At 42.6% G+C, this 25,776-nt stretch overlaps 1 protein-coding gene across 1 annotated transcript; it reads left to right on the forward strand.

Annotated features, from left to right (window-relative positions):
- On the forward strand, positions 1-23,873 carry UNC45A (unc-45 myosin chaperone A). Its single transcript, XM_044283217.1, has 19 exons — positions 1-126; positions 3,646-3,804; positions 4,380-4,416; positions 4,799-4,974; positions 5,245-5,337; positions 5,721-5,888; positions 7,360-7,699; positions 12,394-12,565; positions 14,161-14,461; positions 14,540-14,634; positions 14,714-14,855; positions 15,694-15,834; positions 15,935-16,062; positions 16,805-16,871; positions 17,221-17,334; positions 18,987-19,102; positions 19,187-19,304; positions 20,419-20,574; positions 23,014-23,873. The coding sequence occupies exons 1-19, from the start codon at positions 103-105 to the stop codon at positions 23,287-23,289; spliced, it is 2,823 nt and encodes a 940-aa protein (XP_044139152.1). The 5' UTR covers positions 1-102; the 3' UTR covers positions 23,290-23,873.
- Positions 23,874-25,776: the final 1,903 nt, after the last annotated feature.

Raw genomic sequence — 25,776 nt, forward strand, 5'->3', positions numbered from 1 at the left:
CGGGGCCTGGCGTGGAATGTACCGGCCGCACTGAGGTGTAGGGCGGGTGCGGCAGCTGGGAAACATCGCGGCTCCGGTTGAGGCCTTCGTGCACACCTGAAGATGGGGGAGAGCAACCCGGACAAGGTCAGCATGGAAAAGCGGCGGGAGGACTGACCCGGGGGATAACGTACCTCTGGTGATAAGTGGTGACAGACTCGTCACCTGCACCGGCAAAACTGCTATAGTCTCCTTATAGGAGAAGAACGCTGCACAGTGGTGGGCTATGCGATTTGCATGCGGTAGTAATGCGGCTTTTATTTATACAAACTGAGTCCTCAGTTTGAGTATTTCCTATGGGGGTTTTGTAGCTGCAGCTGCCAAAGCCACTGGAAAAAACAGAAACCCCAGAGTTTTTCTAATTCCACCCAATGGGGCACATTTATCAAACTCGCCTGTTATTAGTCATAAAATTAGACAGGAGTGTTTCATTCTGCTCCGCTGTCTTTGTTTTGCTGAGTATTTATTAACCCCTTGGATACCAGAGTGTTTGTTGTTTTTTTTTTGCGTTTTCAATTTTCTTCCCTATCTTTCTTGAGCCGTAACTTTTTTATTTTTCCGTTCGCATACCCATATCAGGGCTTATTTTTTTTTCTGGACAAGTTGTGCTTTCTAATGCCACCTTATATTATGACATACAATGTAGTGGGGAAATAAATTCAGATGGGTTGGAATTGGGGAAAAAAAATACATATTCCTCCACAGTTTTATGGGTTTTGTTCCTATGGCGTTCCCTTTATGGCAAAACTGACCTGTGCCCTTCATTCTCTAGGTCAGTACGATTACAATGATACCCCATATGTAGTTTTTTTTTTTATGTGTGTATATAGTGTAAAAAAAAAAGTTTACCCCAATTTTTTTTTTTTTTTTTTTTACATCACTGTATTCTGACCCCCATAACTTTTTTTATTTTTATAGTTATACCTACTAAGCTGTGCGGGGGCTCATTTTTTGCAGGACGATCTGTAGTTTTTATTGAAACCATTTTGGAGTGTGGGTGACTTTCTCATCATATTTTATTCAATTTTTTTTTTTGGGGGGGGGGGGGGGGTAAAAGAAGTGATAAAACAATTTTTTTTTCCGTTATACCATTAGTAGTATAGGCGTTTTCAGACGTGGTGATGCCTATAATATTTATATATTTTTGTTATTTATGTGTTTGTTTTTTTATTATAAGGAAAAGACAGTGATTAAAATTTTTTTTTTTACATTTTCTTTTTACTTTTTTTTATGGTTTTGTAGCTCGTGTTTGAGGCTACAAGATTCACTATTTTATTTATTTTTATTCTATGCCATCATTTTTAATAAAGATCCATGATGAGAGCAGAATTGTTAATTTCTTATGTTGGCCTTAAAGATGAGTGAAGTGAGCTTCGGATGCTACATCCGAAGCCGCTTTGCAAAAAAAATTGTTATAATACTGTACAGAGATTCGTCTCCGTACAGTCTTAGAATGTATGGGCTCAGATGAGCCGAACTAAGTTATTAATAAAGTCGCGTGAGACTTTGTTGAATAACTTCAGTAATTGATTATTACAGTGAAAAACCACTTCAAAACTTGGAACCGAAATCGGCTTCAGTTCCGAGTGGTACCTTGTTCGGTTCCAACGTTTTTTCACTGTAATAATCAATTACTGAAGTTATTTAACGAAGTCTCGCGCGACTTGGTGACTAACTTACTCCAGCTCATCGGAGCCCATACATTAGAATACTGTACGGAGACAAATTTTTGAGCTAAGCGACTTCGGATGTAGTTTCCGAAGTCGCTTCGCTCATCTCTAGTTGGCCTGTCACCTGCTGGCCAAAATAAGAATTGCAGCTCCAATACCCTGGGTCTCTTTAGAGAGACCCAGTGTATTGAATTCAATTACCGGCATCCTCTTTGGCCACTGTTTTAGCTTTTAGATGCCAGAATTATGTGTGACTTCAATGACCGCGATTGGTGTAATTGCCGAGCTCAGTCATTAGCCGTGGGTCTCTGCTGTTTAAAAACAGAGTAGACCCCCCCAGCCATGGCGGCTGCTGCACGCGCAGCAGTCTAAAACCACTTTTTTTTTTTTACTAAAAACAGATGCGAACACTATAGTAAATGTGCCCCCCCCCCTTCTCTGGTCTGCTAAGAATGGCATTTGTGTGGCTGGTGGTTTAAAGCCGTGATCGCACCAAGAAACAACACGTCCATTCTTGGCAAGTTGTCCATAGAGAAGCTGCCGGATGCAGGGGAGCGTGTCCAGCCATGGTTTATCTCCATTCAATGCTGCTAAACCACAAAGGGGTCCATGGCACTGAAATGGGAAAAACTGCAGCAGAATGTCCAAATCTGCCATGTGAACAGCCAGCCATCTGTCATGTGTAGCCTTAGACCTCATGCACACGACCGTTGTTTGGGTCCGTTTTGGTGGCTCAGATGCGGACCCATTCACTTCAATGGGGCCGCAAAAGATGCGGACAGCACTCCATGTGCTGTCCACATCTGTGGCTCCGTTCCGCGGCCCCGCTAAAAAAATATAATGTCCTATTCTTGTCCGCGAATAGGCATTTATATTGCCGGCGCCCTTTCCGTACCGCAAATTGCAGAAGGCAACACGGACTGCTTCCGTTTTTTGCGGATCTGCGGTTTGCAAACCGCAAAAAATGGAACGGTCGTGTGCATGAGGCCTTATAGTAATGCTGCTGGAAATGGCTGCACTGAAAATTTCCATTTTTAAAGATAACCTGTCCCCATGAATTGCAATGCAGTCTGCAGGCAGCACGTTATAGAGCAGGAGGAGCTGAGCAGATTGATGTGTAGTTTTATGGGAGAAGATTCAGTAAAACTTGCAATTTATACATTTATAGCCCTGCTCTTACTGTGGTTAGGAGCCATGTGGGCGGTCTTATCAGTGGCTGACCGTAACTCGCTATGCTTAGGCATGCAGGGTTAGCTGTCAATCACGGAGTCAGACCGCCCACATGGCTCCTAAGTATAAAAAGAGCAGAAGCGTAAATGTATAAACTACAGGTTTTTCTAACTCTTTTCCCATAGAACTATATATCAATCTTCTCAGCTCCTCCTGCTCTATATCATGCTGCCTGCAATGTATTTCAAGGGGACAGGTCCTTTTATAAAGGGTTTATTTGACACGTTGGTGGCTTATTGGTAGAAAGTGCCACCAGTGTCCGATTAGTGAGGGTCCCACCTACTTGACTTCTGCCGATCACAGGAACAACAGAGGAAGTGGTCGGTGACGACACTGGTAGAAAACCTAGACTTGTCTCCTTCAGTAGCAAGAGCATAGACTCCCTCAGCATTCGTGGGTATGGATAGCAGGGAAACATAGACGATAGCCTGGACCTACCAGGAACTGGTGTGCAGCTACAAACTGGGCACTGCTATATCTCTATGGCGGGGATCTGCAACCTCCAGCGCTCCTGCAGTTCTCAAACTACAACTCCTAGAATCCTCCTTTCACTTCTATATAGGAGTTAGAAGAACAGCTGAGTAAGTGTGCATGCTGGGAGTTGTAGTTTCTGGCAATCGGGGGGGGGGATCCCAGCGTTCAGACCCCCAAAGTCTAGCAGATCGGAGTACCTCTTAAATATTTTGGTGTTGCTTGTGTTCTGTAGATGAATTCTGAAAACCTAAGAGAGGACGGTAACAAGCACTTCAAATCCGGAGATTATGAAGCAGCGTTGTCGTGTTACACGAAAGCACTCAAGCTATCCACTGATAAGGGAGACGCGGCCGTATTACATCGGAACCGCTCCGCCTGCTACCTGAAGCTGGTATGTGTAGAGAACCGCCGATGTCTCAGACAAACACGTTTCCGTACCCTCCAGTAACGGTGTGCTTGGAAATAGTGAGGATGCTACAGCACGCAGCTGTTCAGAACATGATGGGGAACATTCATGAATAGCAACCATTAGAGTAGTTGTCCAGCTATTTTTTATTTATTTATTCTTTTTAATTAAATGTATTTAACTTCAGGCTTCTGTACCTGTGGGAAAAAAACATGCATTCCGCCACTCCGTTTCGACTCCTTTTACTGCTCCCCATCATGCAGATAGATGGATGTAACATGCTTCACCTCAGACGGTGATTAGCCTGAGCAGCTCCATGTCACTGCCCGGACATCTGCTGCTTGGGGATTTATCACTCCTGAAGCCATTTATTGGTTGCAGCAGTGCACGTGAACCCTTCCATCGAGACGTTTACAGGACTTCAACAGTAAGGGAGGTGGAAAGGAGTGGTAGGGAGCAGGGGAGTATGTTGTTTTTTTTTTTAAAACAAACTATAACAGCTAAACCGGTATTGTTATGAATTATTCTCAGCCAGGTAAATACTTGTCCGTGTTTTACAGGAGGATTATGAAAAGGCAGAAGAAGATGCCTCTAAAGGTGAGCGGAAGTGAACTTTTACAGTTTACATATTGTTGGTTTGTATAATGTTAGGCTCTGTTCACATCTGTCAAGGAACATAAAAACTAAAATTACGGCAGTGACGGATGTGTTACATGGCAGAGACCTGACGGCCCCTGTTGTCTGTCATTTTACTGTAACTTAACACATCGTGCAGTGTCATTATTATTATAATTTTTTTATTTTTTGCTGTTTTTGAATTGGAGGTCCCTAACAACCTACAACGCAGATGTGAACACAGTCCTAATATATATATATATTTTTTTTTTCTTAAATGACACCATAACTGTAGTAATCAGTTTTTTCATGGAAATCCAAAGCTAAAACGGTTTAGCTTACAATTAGTTTATTCATTCCATAGCCATTGGGGTGGATGGAGGTGACGTGAAGGCCCTGTTCAGACGCAGCCAAGCCTTAGAGAAACTGGGCAAATCAGACCTGGCAATACTTGATCTTCAGAGATGTCTCAGTCTAGAACCGAAAAATAAAGTGTTTCAGGATGCTGTGAGGAACCTAGGAGTGCGGGCGCAGGAGAAGGTATTCAGATTAATTACTTATTAAAGGGATTTTCCAGTCTGAAATAAAAAATAAAAAAAATTACAAAGAAAATTATTAAATCAGGTTTTTATTATAAACTTGTTTAGAAATGGTGCGCTTTTTATTTTTACTTGATCCACTTAAATTCTTGGGTTTTCTGACACACCTACATCTAATGTCATTATGAATAAGCAACTGGATGATTAGATGTGATTAATTTTTATTTTCTGTTCATAAATATTATTTACGTATTTTAATAATTTTCTATAGGTTCGGCTCATGTCCACTACAGACTCCCGGGTGGACCAGATGTTTCATATTTTGCTTGATCCTGAAGAGAAAGATGTTGAAAAGCAGCAGAAGGTATTGATTGACTGACTGGGAAGAAATTAAAGGGGTATTCCCATCTTGGACATTGGGGTCATATTGCTAGGATATGCCTCCAATGTCTGATAGGAACGGGTCCAACCTCTGGGACCTATCCTTAGAATGAAGACCCCAAAATGTCGGCGGGTGCACTGCTCATGTGCGGCCGTCCTCCATTCATTTCTATGGGACTGACGAAAATAGCCACATACCCCGCTTGGCTATTATCAGCAGTCCCAGAGAAATAAATGGAGGGTGGCTGGACATGCACAGTACGCCCTCAGGTCCTAGCGATATGACTCCAGTGTCAAAGATAGGACAACCCCTTTATAGTCAAGGTAGTCTAGGTGGATGGTATTTTATATAATTTACTTTTGCAGGCGGCACAAAATTTAGTAGTTTTGGCTCGAGAAGATGCTGGAGCAGAGAAGATTTTTCAGAATGATGGGGTCCGTCTCCTGCAGCGGATGCTAAACACCAAAAAATCAGACATGATGTTGGCTGCTTTGAGGACACTGGTTGGACTCTGCACTGGTCATCAGTCTCGAGTAAGAATTCACTTTACATTTCAGTCTAAACTCTAGTGCTGTAATTTCTTTTTACATTATGGATTTCTGAGATATTTATGCATTAGAACATTTATTTGCCACCAGGACTACTTCTTTTGCCATCAAAATACTTTATTGAACAATTCATAGGGAGATTGCAAGAATTGGCATTTCTATCATAGAGCAGGACCTTTGATCCACAAAATGCAGAATACACACGGCCAGGTATCCGTGTTTTGCGCATCCACAATTGCAGTCCGCAAAAATGGATACGATTGTGTGAATGAATAGCATTTATTTGTTGGATTACTGAGACAGAAGTTTCCACTAGAATTCTGGCACATGTTGGTGTAGATATATAACCTTTTTAGCCACATCCCTTTTCCGTTGAGGCACAACCGTTGGATTTTTCGTGAAACTAGGTATGCCCTGTGGTGATACAATTACCGCAACGTTTAGGTCAACTCACGTTAGTAAATGTGTCATCAGAATATAAACTATTATTTAAATCACATTTTTTTTTACCTTTTTTTTATTTTTAGAAACTTCAGTGATTTGTGCTTTGATTTTACATGTCGCTCTTTTTTTTTTTTTTTTTTTTTAAAGTATCTAAAATTGTACAGTAGGAAAACTGCATGATTTTAAGATTTTTTTTTTAAATATAGGTAGGGACATGGGAAATAAAAAAAAAAAAAAATCACCAAAAAGTCTAAAAAATGTTTAGCTTAAAAACCAGATATAAACAATTGGTCCTTTCAGATGATACATTAAGCTGTTATTTTTATTCTCCTCGGTGTAATCTAGTCTTGTACACTAAAACATCTGCTGTGGGTGAATACTTTTCGTGGTCGCTCTGAATGCAACTTTGATGTCATAGTTGATTGGAGGTTATCCAGCATAGCAGTTCTGTAGGCTGTAATGGTGCAGTTCCCACATTTTGGAATTAAATATGACATTTAAAAGGGACCTGTCCCAAAAATGTCTGTTTTGGTAAATAATTGTATTCCACATAAAATGACAATTCTGGAACACTTCTTTATATGACCCTTATGTTTTACCACTCTTTTTCTCTTGCTAAAAGTTGATAGATAAAGGTACAGTTATCCATAACCTTCCAGCAGGAATAATAGAAGAACAGATGCTCCAGAATCGTTATTACATGGAGAATATGCAAGTATCTCCTAAAACAGCCATGTCAGGAGAGGTGACAGGTCCTTTTTAACGTAAAAGATATTGGATAATCTCCTCTTTTGGTCGTATGCATACTAGTGAAGACTGGTTACATATTAGGGCTGTGATGTAGAGTTTGAGAAATGTTTCTGCTGAGTAGTCATTAGACATTTATACAATGTACATAATACTGATTTAAGGTTTAGAATACCGAAAATGTGTTAAATATTTGAGATGATGGTAAAGCCTTGTTCTTCATAGATCTGTTGTATTTTATAACTTTTTGCTCTTGTATGTCTAGACAGTATCAATCCTCAATGCTCTGGGTGTGGAGACGTTCTGCACAGTGATGGCAGTGGACAATGAGCCGGTCTCCCTTGCTGCTTGCAGTGTCCTGCATGTTATGTTTGATGCTCTCAAAGAAGGCATGACAAAAGATATTCGAGGGAAGGAAGGTGCAATTGTATTGGATCCTTCCAAGGAACTGAAGTCAATGATTCATCATCTGCTGGAAATGTTAACTCAACCAAGTGTCTCATCACATGGCAGAGAGAACTCCCTAAACCTTCTAATCAAGGTAGTGCCTCGAAAGTCACTACGTGATCCCAACAATGGGATGACATTGTGGGTCATAGACAATGGTAAGTGTACCCTTAATCAAATCAGTAGTGTGGCACTAAGCAAGGAGTTTTGAATTATTTGAAATCTGCCATTCTCCTGCCCTCTCTACAATACTTTCTGTATGGTGAGAGGTAAACGGATATATACCTAGTGGCCCCGGCCAGCATAGAGGCTGATGCTTTTTCCTGTAGTGTGCAAGGACGACCGCCACTGATGGATTGCAGGGTGGTCTGTAACCATGGAAATGAGCAGTGTATAATTGGATGGAAAAATAAATCCAGCCAGCAAAGGAAGCAATATGGATATCACTAATACATTAGTAAGTGGCTTGTATTAACTTTCTCTACATGACTAATGCCACTTACTGAAGTGAGACAACCCCTTTAACCACTCCAGAACCGCCGTACGCAGGATTGCGTCCTGCCGGCGGCCCTGCTCTTCTGGGTGGACGCATATACGCGTCCTCCCGCGAGAGCCGAGATTTCCTGTGAACGCGCGCACACAGGCGCGCGCGCTCACAGGAACGGAAGGTAAGCGAGTGGATCTCCAGCATGCCAGCGGCGATCCGAATTTTTTAACCCCTAACAGGTATATTAGACGCTGTTTTGATAACAGCGTCTAATATACCTCCTACCTGGTCCTCTGGTGGTCCCTTTTGTTAGGATCGACCACCAGAGGACACAGGTAGGTCAGTAAAGTCGCACCAAACACTACACTACACTACACTACACCCCCCCCCCCCCTGTCACTTATTAACCCTTTATGAACCCCTGATCACCCATGATCACCCCATATAAACTCCCTGATCACCCCCCTGTCAGGCTCCGTTCAGACGTCCGTATGATTTTTACGGATACATGGATCGGATCCGCAAAACACATGCGGACGTCTGAATGGAGCCTTACAGGGGGGTGATCAATGACAGGCGGGTGATCACCCATATAGATTCCCTGATCACCCCCTGTCATTGATCACCCCCTGTCATTGATCACCCCCCTGTAAGGCTCCATTCAGACGTCCGTATGATTTTTACGGATACATGGATCGGATCCGCAAAACACATGCGGACGTCTGAATGGAGCCTTACAGAGGGGTGATCAATGACAGGCGGGTGATCACCCATATACACTCCCTGATCACCCCCTGTCATTGATCACCCCCCTGTAAGGCTCCATTTAGACGTCCGCATGTGTTTTGCGGATCCGATCCATGTATCCATGGATCCGTAAAAATCATCTGGACGTCTGAATGGAGCCTTGCAGGGGGTGATCAATGACAGAGGGGTGATCACCCATATACACTCCCTGATCACCCACTGTCATTGATCACCCCCCTGTAAGGCTCCATTTAGACGTCCGCATGTGTTTTGCGGATCCGATCCATGGATCCATAAAAATCATACGGACGTCTGAATGGAGCCTTACCAGGGGGGTGATCAGGGAGTCTATATGGGTGATTACCCCCCTGTCATTGATTACCCCCCTGTCATTGATTACCCCCCTGTCATTGATTACCCCCCTGTCATTGATTACCCCCCTGTCATTGATTACCCCCCTGTCATTGATCACCCCCCCCCCTTCCCCCTGTAAGGCTCCATTCAGACATTTTTTTGGCACAAGTTAGCGGAAATTTTTTGTTTGTTTTTGTTTTTGTTTTTTCTTACAAAGTCTCATATTCCACTAACTTGTGTCAAAAAATAAAATCTCACATGAACTCACCATACCCCTCACGGAATCCAAATGCGTAAACATTTTTAGACATTTATATTCCAGACTTCTTCTCACGCTTTAGGGCCCCTAAAAAGCCAGGGCAGTATAAATACCCCACATGTGACCCCATTTCAGAAAGAAGACACCCCAAGGTATTCCGTGAGGGGCATATTGAGTCCATGAAAGATCGAAATTTTTGTCCTAAGTTAGCGGAAAGGGAGACTTTGTGAGAAAAAAACAAAAAAAATCAATTTCCGCTAACTCATGCAAAAAAAATAAAAAAAAATTTCTATGAACTCGCCAGGCCCCTCATTGAATACCTTGGGGTGTCTTCTTTCCAAAGTGGGGTCACATGTGGGGTATTTATACTGCCCTGGCTTTTTAGGGGCCCGAAAGTGTGAGAAGAAGTCTGGGATCCAAATGTCTAAAAATGCCCTCCTAAAAGGAATTTGGGCACCTTTGCGCATCTAGGCTGCAAAAAAGTGTCACACATCTGGTATCGCCGTACTCAGGAGAAGTTGGGCAATGTGTTTTGGGGTGTCATTTTACATATACCCATGCTGGGTGAGAAAAATATTTTGGTCAAATGCCAACTTTGTATAAAAAAATGGGAAAAGTTGTCTTTTGCCAAGATATTTCTCTCACCCAGCATGGGTATATGTAAAATGACACCCCAAAACACATTCCCCAACTTCTCCTGAGTACGGCGATACCAGATGTGTCACACTTTTTTGCAGCCTAGGTGGGCAAAGGGGCACATATTCCAAAGTGCACTTTTCGGATTTCGCAGGCCATTTTTTACACATTTTGATTGCAAAGTACTTCTCACACATTTGGGCCCCTAAATTGCCAGGGCAGTATAACTACGCCACAAGTGACCCCATTTTGGAAAGAAGACACCCCAAGGTATTCCGTGAGGGGCATGGCGAGTTCCTAGAATTTTTTATTTTTTGTCGCAAGTTAGTGGAATATGAGACTTTGTAAGAAAAAAATAAAAATAAAAAATCATCATCATTTTCCGCTAACTTGTGACAAAAAATAAAAAGTTCTATGAACTCACTATGCCCATCAGCGAATACCTTAGGGTGTCTACTTTCCGAAATGGGGTCATTTGTGGGGTTTTTCTACTGTTTGGGCATTGTAGAACCTCAGGAATTATGACAGGTGCTCAGAAAGTCAGAGCTGCTTCAAAAAGCGGAAATTCACATTTTTGTACCATAGTTTGTAAACGCTATAACTTTTACCCAAACCATTATTTTTTTGCCCAAACATTTTTTTTTTTTATCAAAGACATGTAGAACTATAAATTTAGTGAAAAATTTATATATGGATGTCGTTTGCAAAATTTTACAGCTGAAAGTGAAAAATTTCATTTTTTTGCAAAAAAATCGTTACATTTCGATTAATAACAAAAAAAGTAAAAATGTCAGCAGCAATAAAATACCACCCAATGAAAGCTCTATTAGTGAGAAGAAAAGGAGGTAAAATTCATTTGGCTGTTAAGTTGCATGACCGAGCGATAAACGGTGAAAGTAGTGTAGTGCCGAAGTGTAAAAAGTGCTCTGGTCATGAAGGGGGTTTCAGCTAGCGGGGCTGAAGTGGTTAAATACTGACGACCTAGTCTTAGGATAGGATATCAGTATCTGATCGGTGGGGGTCTGACACCCGTGACCCCAGCTGATCAGCTGTTTGAGAAGACAGTGGCGCTTCCATGGGTGCTGCTGCCTTCTCTCAGCTTTTCCTAGGACAGTGACATCACGTTCATTGGTCACATGGCCTTGGCGCAGTCCCATTGAAATGAATGGAGCTGAGCTCAATACCAAGCACAGCCGCTATACAATGTACGGCACTGTGTTTGGTAAACACGGAGAAGGCCGCGGCGCTCGCAGGAGCCGCTGCTGCCTTCTCAAACAGCTTATTGGTGGGGGTCCCAGGTGTCGGACCCCAAACCAACTTAGAGGCTGATAATATGTCCTGACGATAGGTCATTAGTATTAAACCCCTGGAAGACCCTTTTAAATAAATTGGTCCATTTCCTAAAATCTAACACGGCATACATACCACACAAATAATGTGCTTCTATATGACACACATGTACCCAGAATACATGCATTCCCGCAATTTGCACACACAGATAATTAAAGGGGTATTCCAGGCTCCTGATATTATTGACCCATCCTTAGGATAGGTCATTAATGTCCGGTCAGTGGAGGCCTGACAACCCAGACTTCCACTGATCAGCTCTTCCCTGCAGCCTCAGCGATGGAATTAGCACTTTTAATGAGACAGGAAGCACAATAGTTTAATGCATAGTAGTCCTGCCATGTTATTGAAGCTCAGCTCCTATTCACTTCAATGGGAAATAGGCTGCAGTAACCCAGTACGGCCACTGCACTTTGAACGGAGCTGTGCATATTTTTCTATTCAAAGTGCTAATTCCGCCACCAGAGGCTGCGGAGAACAGTTGATCAGTGGGGATGTGGGGTGTCAAATCCTCAATGATCGGATATCAATCGTCTATCCTGAGGATAGGTCACCAGTGTCAACAGCCTGGAAAACCCTTTTAAAGTATCGCTGAGATTTTAAAGATGATATATCAAAGATTTTGGTAGATAGGGTCTGAGTGCTGAGACCCCCGCTGATTGCTAGAACGAGGAAAGTGAAATGTTCACATAGTGAGCCCTCTCTCCTCCTTGCAGTCCATCTTGATTCCTCTGCTGTAAGCTAGGAGAGAGATTGCTCTACTCAATTGGTGGGGTCTCGGCACTGCAGTTTAGCGCTATGCAATGTGGCACCCATCGCCTGAGGCAGGTGCTTTATTTTTGGAAACTGTCACGACATGGCAGATTGCGGTGTAACATTTGCTTACATTACTTGCGGTACAGGCAGTGCTATACAGTGGTCATTGGTCGTCTAGTGCTTGTCTAGCCCAAAGTTAGCCCTGGACAGTTCTTGTCAATATAAATTGAGGATGATCCCAGTAATCTAATCTTTGTTTGGCTTAGGTTTAAAGAAAATCCTTGAAGTTGGAGGTTCGCTGGAAGAGATTCCTGGGAGCCTGGTAGTTACAGAGACAACCAGGATGAGCGCTTCTGTACTTTTAAACAAGCTTTTTGATGACCTTAAATGTGACGCAGAACGAGAGAATTTCCACAAGCTGTGTGAGGATTATGTTCGGTAAGAAGACTTAGAGTAGTCGATTTTATACCTACAAATGGAGTTTATGAGATTACAGGTCACCCTTGCCCAACAAGCAGCCTGTAAATACATTCTGTATCGCTATTGTACCATAGAGTGGACCCCCACCACTCATATGTGCCTGTGGTAAGGAGAACTTTAAACTGAGTTGGTGGTTTCCTCGCTGCGCGTGGCACTCCTGTTCCTGTCATCAGTGAGGGACCCAGCAGTGGGCCCCCAGAGATCACACATTTATCACCCATCCACTCCATTCATAGTTCTCCTTACTGTGGTCATGCAGTGAGGAGGAATGTGGCCCCAGGACCCCCATTCTAGTAATCAAGGGGTACCCAGCTGTTCTGTGGATACATGTAATTTGTCGAAAAAGCCTATATTAGGGCTTGTTTAATAAAAACCTAAAAGAAAATGTGGCCTTATTGTTAGAAGCAACCATTCAGATCTCTAGTTTCATTACTTATAATGCTCTGAAAAATGAATCCTGCCCTAAAATTTATTGCTACTAGCAAAAAAGCCAGTTTTCTGTTGCCTAGTTTTAATAAATGAGGCCTATTGGGAAATGTCTGTCCTACTTGGTAGTGCCAGCTGCCCTGCCTAGATCAGTGGATAGAGATCAGGATTTTAGTAAATTGGAGCAAATATGTTTCTGTCATGGACAGCAGTCAGTACATTGCTGGTGTCGGGCTGTCCATACTAATCCCTGCTGACTGTTTCACATAGCACAGGTGTGGCTCAACCAATAGCTGAGATCCTGATGCGGATCCCGCTGCTGGGTATGGGCGGACTAAAACGAAAAGTGGCCCCATGCTGTAGGCAGGTCCAAACCAACAGAAGGCACAGCAACACAATTAGCTAGGGCCAGCAATGCCATATTGTGGCACAAAATAATGCCCCAGCAGCATATAATACCTCCCCAGAAGCTAATCCTCTGTGGTGGCCAGTGCCAGCTCCCATGTTCCATCCTCCTAGTCCAGTTGTCTCAGGATGGCAATACAATTGAATTCAGGAGTCAGGAGGGCACCAGCGGCTGTCGGTTAAATACATGGGTTCTTGACACTAACAGTCTTAATTAACTCAGGGAGCATCAGATCATTACTTACCTGGCTGGCGGCTGTGAGTGGGGCCCAGGCGGCTCTCTGGGCCTCGGCCCACCGAAGTTTCCCGGTAAGGTCTATGGCCAGCCCGCCCCTGCTGGTGGGTCAGCTGGTGTACAGGCAGCCTGAGTAATAGAACAGATGGCAAGATGTAGGCCGATTACCTCTAATTTCTAGAGGATAGACTTACTAGATTACTAAAGGGGTTGACTCCTAACAGACAACCTATTTAATCTGAAAGATCAGTGTAGGCATAGCTACTAAAACCCTTTGCCCAGATTGAACTGTAGTATTATATGGCAGCTATTTGATTTGGCTCATTGTGGGTGGCCACGGGAAGAGGACCCGTTTAAAGCCATTTCGTAATGTGGCATGTATTGACAGTATCCTAGAGAGATATATTAATATATCTTTCTTTTTATAATCTAATAAATGCCACAATTTGTGATTCATGATCTACACTTTGTATTTCCTGATGCCCAGGAGCTTGTTTGAAAACCACGGTATGGATGGAAAGCTACGTGCCATACAGACCGTCTCATGTCTGTTGCAAGGACCTTTTGATGCTGGAAATCGAACCCTGGAACTTTCTGGCATAATGGACAGTGTCATATCTCTCTGCGCCTCAGAACGAGAAATTGATCAGCAGGTGGCAGTGGAAGCCCTCATCCATGCAGCTGGAAAAGCTAAGAGAGCCTCCTTCATCACTGCCAATGGTGTGACACTGCTAAAAGATATATACAAGAAAAATGAAAATGATGCTATCCGGATTCGAGCCTTGGTGGTATGTATTTTGTGTGATCTTGTACATATGTACTGTTGACTACTTTCTGGTTATAAACTTTGCAATATTCTCCTCTAGGGTCTTTGTAAGTTGGGATCAGCAGGAGGAACTGATTTCAGCATGAAACAGTTTGCGGAAGGCTCCACTCTTAAGCTAGCAAAACAGTGCCGGAAGTGAGTTTCATATTTACTACCGCACATTGTGCATGAATAAGGGGAAGCCATGGTTGACCTCTATATGGTTTCTCTACAGGTGGCTGTGCAATGAAGGCATTCAAGCCAGCACCCGACGTTGGGCTGTGGAAGGCTTGGCCTATTTAACATTTGATGCAGATGTAAAAGAGGAATTTGTAGAAGATAAAGCAGCATTGGAAGCAATGTTCAAACTAGCAAAGGTAAGCATTTACAAAGCCTTTGTTAAAGGCGCTTCAGTAAATGGCATTTATCATGTTAATACAAGGCAGAAGCTCCCACGGTCCCGGCCACCATAGAGGCCAGCATTCCTATAGTGTGCAAGCATCGCCACCGCTATTAGATTGCAGGGCGGTCAGAACCATGGAAACGATCGGTGTATAATGTGAAGGAAGGCAATATGGACAATCACAATACATTAGTAAGTGCCTTGTATTAACTTTCTCTACATAATAAATGTCTTGAAGTGAGGCAAATTCTTTAAAGGGGTTATCCAAACCTGAACCCCCCCCCCCCCCCCCACACACGCACACACGCACACACACACACACACGCACACTATGCTTAGGGCCCTCATACAGAGAATACTTACCTGGTCCCCAACACCTCTCCAGATCCCTCCAAGGCTGTAGCTGCATCTCCCCGGCATGCAGATCACAACAACTGTAGACATCAGGGTGCATCCAATAGCAGGCCGTGATGATGACCTTCCCACTTGCCTCAATTGTGCCTTCACACGCGATGCGAAGGGAGCAGGTCAGCGGCGCAGCCTAGTATTGACTGCACCCCTCTGGAGACATGCTTTTTGAAAATTCTTCCAATTGTAAAAAAATATGCAGAAGATGCATCATAGACTAATTGTTTTGAGCCTTGTAATTGATATAATGTGTGTTATTCTGTGAGGCCTTAGACTGTAGTCTATTCAAAATTGTAGACGAAGGATACTGTAAATTAAAGGCAATATTTCTTTCTAGTCTGTGAACATTGGGTGATGGAAATAAACCACCGTTTATTCTACACCACATTTGTTTTCTTCTCTAGTCACAGGACAAGACTGTGATTTTTGCAGTTGCATCCACCCTTGTAAATTGTACAAACAGCTATGACCGGGAAGAAGTAGACCCACAAATGTTGGAGTTGGCCAAGTATGCCAAGCAGCATATTCCTGAGGAGCACCCTAAGGTGAGGAGAAGACAGTTCTGAGACTATTGCTGGTGCTGTACGCATACTGTGACCTGACAACGGCTCTCTTGTAACTGCTTTTTCTGCTGCACAACAATAGGACAAGAAAGAGTTTGTTGAGACGCGGGTCCGCAAGCTCCTGGTAGCAGGTGTGGTGTCTGCTCTAGCCTGCATGGTGAAGAATGAAAGCCCAGCATTAACAGATTCCTCAAGAGAACTAATTTCACGGTAATTCTTGGACTGATTTATCGTAGGTTTCAAAATACGATATAGTAGGAAAAACTTTTTTTTTTTTTTTTTTTTTCTTTTTTTTTCTCATGTTAAAGGTGATATCGAGGATTAGAACAATATGGCTGCTTTCTTCCAGAAACGGCACCCCAACTGTTCATGGGTTGTGCCTGGTGTTGCAGCTCAGCTCTGTTGAAGAGAAGAAGGCTAATCTGCAGTACCACATACAATATGAGGACAAGTGTGCTTTTGTTTTTGGAAGAAGACAGCTATGTTTTCTAATCTTACACATCCCCTTTAACCCTTTCGCTGCCAGGGGTGTTTGGACATTTTGCTCCATGTTTGCCTTGTTCACAGGAGCCCAGAACACAGTACTCAATGTGTGGTCTGACTAATGATTTGTAAAGTGGCAGGACTATGTTCTAATCACGGGCATCTATGGCCCTTTTGATGCAACCCATTATCTTATTGGCCTTGGCAGCACCTGCCTGACACTGGTTTCTACAGCTTAGTTTGCTGTTCACTAAAATTCCTAGGTCCTTTTCCATGTCAGTGTTACCCAGTGTTTTACCATTTAGTATGTACGGGTGACTTGCATTATTCCTTCCCATGTGCATAACCTTACATTTGTTAGTGTTAAACCTCATCTGCCACTTCTTTGCCCAAGCCTACAATCTCATAGTCTACATACTTCATTAAGTGGTGACAGAAAAAACTGCTGGAATGTGTTCTTCCCTCCTAGGGTGTTCTTGGCTTTGGTGGAAAAATCTGAAGACCGAGGAAATGTTGTAGCTCAAGGAGGAGGGAAGGTAATAAGTTGTTTAACGGAAGTAACTTGGAGTAGATTATTGTGTCCGGGAGTCTCCAGGAGGGGCCTTTACTGTCTTCTCATGAGCATTTTAATATTGTTCACTAAGGGGTGCCCCCGAAAGGTGTGAACCCACTAAATGCCAAATGTAACTGACAAAGCTTTGCAGTTATCTTACAGAATAAAACACTTCAGACATTTCTGCCAGTCTTTAGTAAATGTGCCCCGTAGTGCGATTGATGTTTCATTATGGCCACATGATAACAGGACATATTCACATGACCGTATTGTCCTTGGGTCAACAGCTCTGTCACCCTGTGAAATCTGTACCTCCGTTTGATTTGTTGCAGGTGTTAATACCGTTGGCTTTAGAAGGAACGGAAATTGGAAAAACAAAGGCAGCACAAGCACTGGCTAAAATAACAATCACCTCTAACCCCGAAATTGCATTTCCAGGTGAAAGGGTAAGTGCCCATGAGCACCATCCAAAGCAATGGACTGCTCATCAAATCATCTGTTGTGGTGCATTATGTGTCTTTTGCTGCAAATAGTGTGTTCCTAATTTACTGGACGGTATTCCATTAAAAGTTGTTAAAATGTCTACACAAAATTTATGAGATGGGACGTTTCAAAAAGTCACTCAACATTTGCACCTGTTCTGCACACAGACCCTGGTGTAGAAAAAGTGACATACTTTTAGCCAATGTGAAAATGAATGACAGTGATGTATGTTTTGATAGACTCGGTGGAAAAATTGTCACAAAAACTTAGCTGAGCTTTACTTTGATACTGGCTACAGCTATTAATAAATGTGGGTCTTTTTGTCATGTAAGACTCAGCACAACCCTTTAATACATGGTGCTAATCTGAAGCTAATTCAGATTTGTGATGTATTTATACATCAGTGGCCATCTATGCACAATCTATGTGTGATCTGACTGATTTATTTAAAGGGTTTCTGTCACCCAAATTTTCGCTATTAAACAGGCTAACATTATAGATGTAAAAATGTCACCTGAATTTAACTCTGCATTTCTTTTATTTAAGTATGCCCCTGTTTTCGTGTAATTTTAAAGGGGTTCTGCAGTTTGTTTAAACTGATCTATCCTCTGGATAGATCATCAGCATCTGATCGGCGGGGGTTTGACACCCAGGACCCCTGCCGATCAGCTGTTCGCGGCGCTGCGGCCTTCTCACTGTTTACCGCTGGCCCAGTGACGTCACGACAAGTGAATGGAGCTTAGCCCCGCCCAGGCAAGTTGATACTAGTCGTGACATCACTGGGCCAGCGGTAAATGGTGAGAAGGCTGCTGCGCTCCTGGAGCGCCGCCGCCTTCTCAAACAGCTGATCGGTGGGGGATCCCGGGTGTCGGACCCCCGCCGATCAGATGCTGATGATCTATCCTCTGGATAGATCATCAGTTTAAACAAACTGCAGAACCCCTTTAACTTTTAATATATGCAAATGAGCCTCTAGGAGGAGGGGGCGTTGCACCTGCTCCTAGAGGCTCCGTTCGCCCACCTCATTTCCACGCCCTTGTGTCTTAATTGACAGGGCCAGGCCAGCGTTGGTTCTCCGGCTGGCCCTGTCTGCTGTGTAAATCTCGCGTCTTCAGTATTCGGCGCAGGTGCAGTGGATAGATAGATATGGAAAAATTGGCAGAACTCTCCTGTATCCTTTGAAGCTGGGTGCTACCATGCTAGATCCTGATTAAGAACCCACATGAATATTTAAGGAAGACCGAGGCACTCCAATGGCTAGAATAAAGTGTATTGAAGTTTATTCACTGTCCATGAGAAATGGGTGAATAAACTTCACTACACTTTATTCAAGCCATTGGAGATGGATAGTTTCTGCACAGAGACAATGATTTTGGGTGACGCATTAACAGTGCTTTGCCCCGATGCAGAGTAATTGGCGCACCACTATTTGAGCTAATTATTGGGAACGAGTGTTTGTACCTGAACATCAACCCGTGTAAAGGGTCCCTTAATATAGAGTACATCCCGAAGAGGCTACCCTGTGAGCTGTATTTTTAGTCCACATGTACAATGGCTAGAAGGGACATTGTGAGCATTATTCATTGCTCGTCACTCACTTTCCTTTCTCCAACAGATTTACGAGGTTGTTCGCCCGCTGGTCAGCTTACTTCACCTGAAATGCACTGGTTTGCAGAATTTTGAGTCACTGATGGCATTAACAAATCTTGCAGGGATCAGTGAGCAGCTGAGGTGGGTAATCAGGGGTCACACAGAGCCGATCATACAGTGTTGGGGTAGTTTAGGGACTATGATTCTTTTCTATGTGTTCTGCAGGAGTAAGATCATAAAGGAGAAGGCAGTGCCGATGATTGAAGGTTATATGTTTGAAGAGCATGAAATGATTCGTGTCGCTGCTACTGAGTGTATGTGCAACCTGGCCATGAGCAAAGAGGTAAGACACGTGCATCTAATTGGAGAGGGGGGGAAAGGGTGACCTTTCTCAGGCCTGGCTGTTTCATCCAGAGGATCCACTCTATGTATGGTGACTAGATTATTGCAAAGTACAGACGCTCCGAACCTGTATACTTTACACTCAGCATTTTGTAGTTTTTTATTGCCATTTTTAATATAAATATATATATATATATATATATATATATATATATATATATATATAAAAAAAATATTTTTTTTTTAACGAGGGTGGAGGTAAATATACAATTGGCAGTTAGTACTTTATAGCATATTATTGATAACAATTTTTTGTGGCATTTTTGGGGTTGTGTTTTTTTATTTTTCAAAACACGATAAGGGCTCATTTACACGACCGTATGAAGGGGTCCGCATCCTTTCCGCAATTTTGTGGAACGGGTGGAGGTCCATTAATTTCAGTGGGGCTGTAAAAGATGGGGACTGGATGCCGTGTGCTGTCCGCATCCATTGATCTGTTCCGCGGCCCCACAAAAAATATGGAGCGTGTCCTATTCTTGTCCACGAATTGATTGCGGACAAGAATAGGAATTTCTATCATAGTGCCGGCTGTGTGTGGACCGCAAAATGCTACGCAGGTGAATGTAGCCTAACATATTTTTTGCCATAGGCTTGAGCCAGAACAAAAACGCATGCAAAACAGCAAAAAAAAATTTATCAAAACTGGTGCATGGGAAAACTTGCTTAGTTTCCCATAGCAACCAATCAGATTCACCTGAAAAATAAAATGGGGAATTTTATTGGTTGCTATGGACAACTAAGCCACTTTTCCTTTTACACCAGTTTTGATAAAGGTCCCCCTTTTGGAAGCTGACAAAGGTTTATGGGGTTTTTGCTGTCGGATCTTGTGAGCTCCCATAATGCATGTTTTACTACGGCAGAATTTAGCTTTAGACAAAGAAAGGTGAAGAAAGCAGTATGTCGTTCAAATCCGTCAAGAAAAATACAGCAAAGTGTGTTTTCCTTTGAGGTAACGTCAGCTTGTCTTGTTTGATGCTGTATTAGATTCCCCTAGATCTATTTGCAGTATTGTGCACAGATCAGAGTAAAAGCCAAATGGTAATTTTTTTCCCCAGGTGCAAGAATTGTTCATGGTAGAGGGATCCGATCGACTGAAATTATTAGTTCTGTACAGTGGTGAAGATGATGAGCGTCTACGCCGTGCTGCTGCTGGGACTATTGCAATGCTGACTTCTCTGGAGCCAAAAATTTGCCAGAGGATAACAGTAGTGGTAAGCGACTTGTAATGTAATGTGAACACATGCCAAGATGTAAAAAAATATATATATATATATATATCTATCACACACACACACACACCCACACATAGGTGACACATGGTTCACCATTCACAATAGGTGATGGTCACAGCTTATCTATTGCCTTTCTCTGCCCAATAACCAGGACACAGGACATGCCTACAAAATTCTCTATAGAAGTCAGTGAGTTATGTCCTGTCTGTTGGTGCTATGGTCCATGTTGCTGCTTTAAAGCATATCTCTAAACACTATTAAAGGGGTGGTTTCTCTGGGATCTTTTAGGACTTACTTAGGATAGGTAATTTATCTCAGAGCGTGGGGTGGGGTGGGGTCCGACTCCCAGCACCCCCACTGATCAGCTGTTCTGCAGTAGCTTTAGCGCTGGAGCTGTACAGTTCCATGTAGTGGACAGAGCTTGGAGCCCCACAAATCTGATATTGATGACCTGTCTATGTACATATATATTATATACCTATCAATATAGAAATCCTACAACCTGCAATAACCTTGCTTCCTCTACACTGCCATATCAGCACCTTTTAACCTTCACCTAACTGACTCCTTCCCCATTCACTTGTAGATTGTCAGCCCTCGCAGGCAGTCATCTCCTCCTCCATACCAGTTAATAAGTTACATTTTTTTTGTGCTTGTTTTATATTATGTACAGTATGTATATCCCCTTTTTAGGTATACAGCATCCTGAAAGTATTGGTTCTTAAAAATAATAAATTAGGCTAGTTTTCCTATGATATGATATGGTTTCCCATGTGTCACATCTGTAGACAAGTTAGTGCAGCATTCCCCTCTTATTTGGTCCTGCAGCTTAATCCACATTTATTTCTAGAAATGACTACCGGTATGTGTGTGTTAGGAAGGGTTCACATCTGCCCCTGCATTTCTGAACGTCTGTTCCCTCATAGGAACATAAAAATGCCAGATCCATCACACGTCAATTAAAAAAGAAAGAAATTACATGCAAATAGCAGGACGCACTGCAAAATAATAAGTTTATTGGGTCAATGGATTAAAAACACTTAGGGTCCATTCACACGGATCTGCAAAACACATACAGCGGCAATGTGCGTTCCGCATTTTGCGGACCGCACATTGCCGGCACTAATAGAATATGGCTATTCTTGTCCACAATTGTGGACGAGAATAGGACATGTTCTATTTTTTTCGGGAACAGAATTGCGGACCCCGGAAGATCCACATTGTGCTGCCCCATAGAACTGAACGGGTCCCCAATTCTGAATTGCGGACGTGTGAATGGTCCCTTAAACTGTGTTGGGTCAATGAGAGATTACCCCCCTAAAAATACAGCAACGAACCAATTTCATGCAAGGGAGCAACCCAAAGTGATACAAGTATATTTATAACCATACAATGTACAGGGTACAGTACACCAGGTAAAGTATATTGCATCTGTAAATGAGCACCTGAAATCGATCCCATATGCAGCGACACAGTAAAATAATAACTCCAAAACTACAAGCGTAGTGGACCGAATAGTCAAATAAATGCGGTAAATGCCAAGATAGCCTGAGCAGTAAAGTGCAAAAGATCACAAGATCAAAGGGGTAGTCTCATCTGAGACAATGGGGGCATATCGCTAGGATATACCCCCATTGGTCTTATAGGTGTGGGACCCGCACCTATATCGGGAACAAAGGGGGCAAAGTGGTAGCTGGAGGACTCCGGTTTGACCACCACCATGCGTTCTCCCCATAGAAGTGAATGGGAGCGCATGACCGGCCACCACTCCTATGAGCCTGACGGCAATAGCCAGCGCTAAGCTATTTTCGGCGGCCCCATAGAAATGAATGGAGGGTGGCTGCGTATGCGCAGTGTGCTTTTCACCACTTTTGGGGCTCTTCCTTTTTTAAGTAAAAATGAAAAACACTATAAATGCCTGATACCTAAACACATATAGAAATACAAAAAAAAATGACGAAGACTGCCAAAATAATCCCCAAGTGATCTGATCTAACCTAGACAAAAAGTGCTGTGTGCTGGGAAATCACGTGACTAATTCAGATAACAATCACTATAAATACATGATACAAACACACATGTGCAAACAGGAGGACCGAATAAAGTGCCATGCTTTAAAATAGGAGAATAAAGTACTAAATCCGAACTGAATGTGCTGGATGAAGTGTGGGCTTCTTGCGTTGCTGCGGGGATCACATCCCACGCATATTGCTGCTTGTAGATCCATGACACATGGCACCCGATAAACCACATTTCTTTCATGGTGTCAGTGATTATACTGGAAAACATAGCGCTACATACTGCACTATTTTTACTGCCAGTGTTTATGGAATCTGGAACAGAGGCTAGGGTCAAATGTGAACGCAGCCTTACAGCCTACATGTGATCAGTGAACTTACTGGAATTTTCTCATTGCAGACAGCCCACTGGTTAGAGATTTTCCAGGCCCTACTCCTGAGTGAGAATATAGAACTCCAGCATCGTGGAGCGGTCATAGTCTTGAACATGATGAGTGCGGACAAGGAGTTGGCAGGGAAGTTGATGGAGAGTGAAATGTTTGAAATCCTTACTGTTCTTGCAAAAAATGAAGGGGAGGAAAAGAAACGTCCTGTGTTCCAAGCTGCACAAGAGTGTTTAAACAAAGCGGTCGAGTATGGACTCATTAAACCCAACCTGACTACGGAGTCTGACTAAGGGCCCTCTGAGGTCCTCAAGACTCGCCATTGATTTACTCTCCTATCATTCCATGCGGCTTGAATGTTTCTGTTCACTGGTACAAAGCAGTGATCTTGAAAATGTTGAGGAATTGAACCCTAAATTATGTTAAAATATTGCATAACTTTTCATTATACAAAGACTAAAGGGGTTGTCTGGTGGGATATATATTTTAGAAAAAGGGTTATAATGGATTAAAAACAATATATAAAAGAATATTAACTCACTGAAAACCCATTGAGATGCTTACCCAGGTTTCCACTTCCTGTGAATGTCTCAACATAGGAAATGACAGTGTGTAAAATGGGCCAGTGGAGAGCCAGATGAGCCTCTGAATGGCAGCAGTGGGGTTGATCGGTAAGTAATTTTTTTAAAACTTAATATGCCCCTCTAGACAACCCCTTTAAGTGCTGAGATCATTCTATAGAATTGAATTCAGTATAATTAACCACTTCAGCCCCGCTAGGTGAAAACCCCTTCATGACCAGGCCACTTTTTACACTTCGGCACTACACTACTTTCACCGTTTATCGCTCGGTCATGCAACTTACCACCCAAATGAATTTTACCTCCTTTTCTTCTCACTAATGGAGCTTTCATTTGGTGGTATTTTATTGCTGCTGACATTTTTACTTTTTTTTGTTATTAATCAAAATGTAACGATTTTTTTGCAAAAAAATGACATTTTTCACTTTCAGCTGTGAAATTTTGCAAAAAAAACGACATCCATATATAAATTTTTCGCTAAATTTATAGTTCTACATGTCTTTGATAAAAAAAAAATGTTTGGGCAAAAAAAAAATGGTTTGGGTAAAAGTTATAGCATTTACAAACTATGGTACAAAAATGTGAATTTCCGCTTTTTGAAGCAGCTCTGACTTTCTGAGCACCTGTCATGATTCCTGAGGTTCTACAATGCCCAAACAGTAGAAAAACCCCACAAATGACCCCATTTCGGAAAGTAGACACCCTAAGGTATTCGCTGATGGGCATAGTGAGTTCATAGAACTTTTTATTTTTTGTCACAAGTTAGCGGAAAATGATGATGATTTTTTTTTTTTTCTTACAAAGTCTCATATTCCACTAACTTGCGACAAAAAATAAAAAATTCTAGGAACTCACCATGCCCCTCACAGAATACCTTGGGGTGTCTTCTTTCCAAAATGGGGTCACTTGTGGGGTAGTTATACTGCCCTGGCAATTTAGGGGCCCAAATGTGTGAGAAGAACTTTGCAATCAAAATGTGTAAGAAATGACCGGTGAAATCCGAAAGGTGCACTTTGGAATATGCGCCCCTTTGCCCACCTTGGCAGCAGAAAAGTGTCACACATGTGGTATCGCCGTACTCAGGAGAAGTTGGGGAATGTGTTTTGGGGTGTCATTTTACATATACCCATGCTGGGTGAGAGAAATATCTTGGCAAAAGACAACTTTTCCCATTTTTTTTATACAAAGTTGGCATTTGACCAAGATATTTTTCTCACCCAGCATGGGTATATGTAAAATGACACCCCAAAACACATTCCCCAACTTCTCCTGAGTACGGCGATACCAGATGTGTCACACTTTTTTGCTGCCAAGGTGGGCAAAGGGGCACACATTCCAAAGTGCACCTTTCGGATTTTGCAGGGCATTTTTTACACATTTTGATTGCAAAGTTCTTCTCACACATTTGGGCCCCTAAATTGCCAGGGCAGTATAACTACGCCACAAGTGACCCCATTTTGGAAAGAAGACACCCTAAGGTATTCCGTGAGGGGCACTGCGAGTTCCTAGAATTTTTTATTTTTTGTCACAAGTTAGCGGAAAATTATGATTTTTTTTTTTCTCTCTTTTTTTCCTTACAAAGTCTCATATTCCACTAACTTGCGACAAAAAATAAAAAATTCTAGGAACTCGCCATGCCCCTCACGGAATACCTTGGGGTGTCTTCTTTCCAAAATGGGGTCACTTGTGGCGTAGTTATACTGCCCTGGCAATTTAGGGGCCCAAATGTGTGAGAAGTACTTTGCAATCAAAATCTGTAAAAAAAAGACCAGTGAAATCCGAAAGGTGCACTTTGGAATATGTGCCCCTTTGCCCACCTTGGCATCAAAAAAGTGTCACACATCTGGTATCAACGTACTCAGGAGAAGTTGGGGAATGTGTTTTGGGCTGTCATTTTACATATACCCATGCTGGGTGAGAGAAATATCTTGGCAAAAGACAACTTTTCCAATTTTTTTATACAAAGTTGGCATTTGACCAAGATATTTTTCTCACCCAGCATGGGTATATGTAAAATGACACCCCAAAACACATTGCCCAACTTCTCCTGAGTACGGCGATACCAGATGTGTCACACTTTTTTGCTGCCAAGGTGGGCAAAGGGGCACATATTCCAAAGTGCACCTTTCGGATTTTGCAGGGCATTTTTTACACATTTTGATTGCAAAGTTCTTCTCACACATTTGGGCCCCTAAATTG

Source organism: Bufo gargarizans, chromosome 2 (assembly GCF_014858855.1).
Source record: "Bufo gargarizans isolate SCDJY-AF-19 chromosome 2, ASM1485885v1, whole genome shotgun sequence".
Classification (NCBI taxonomy): Eukaryota; Metazoa; Chordata; class Amphibia; order Anura; family Bufonidae; genus Bufo; species Bufo gargarizans.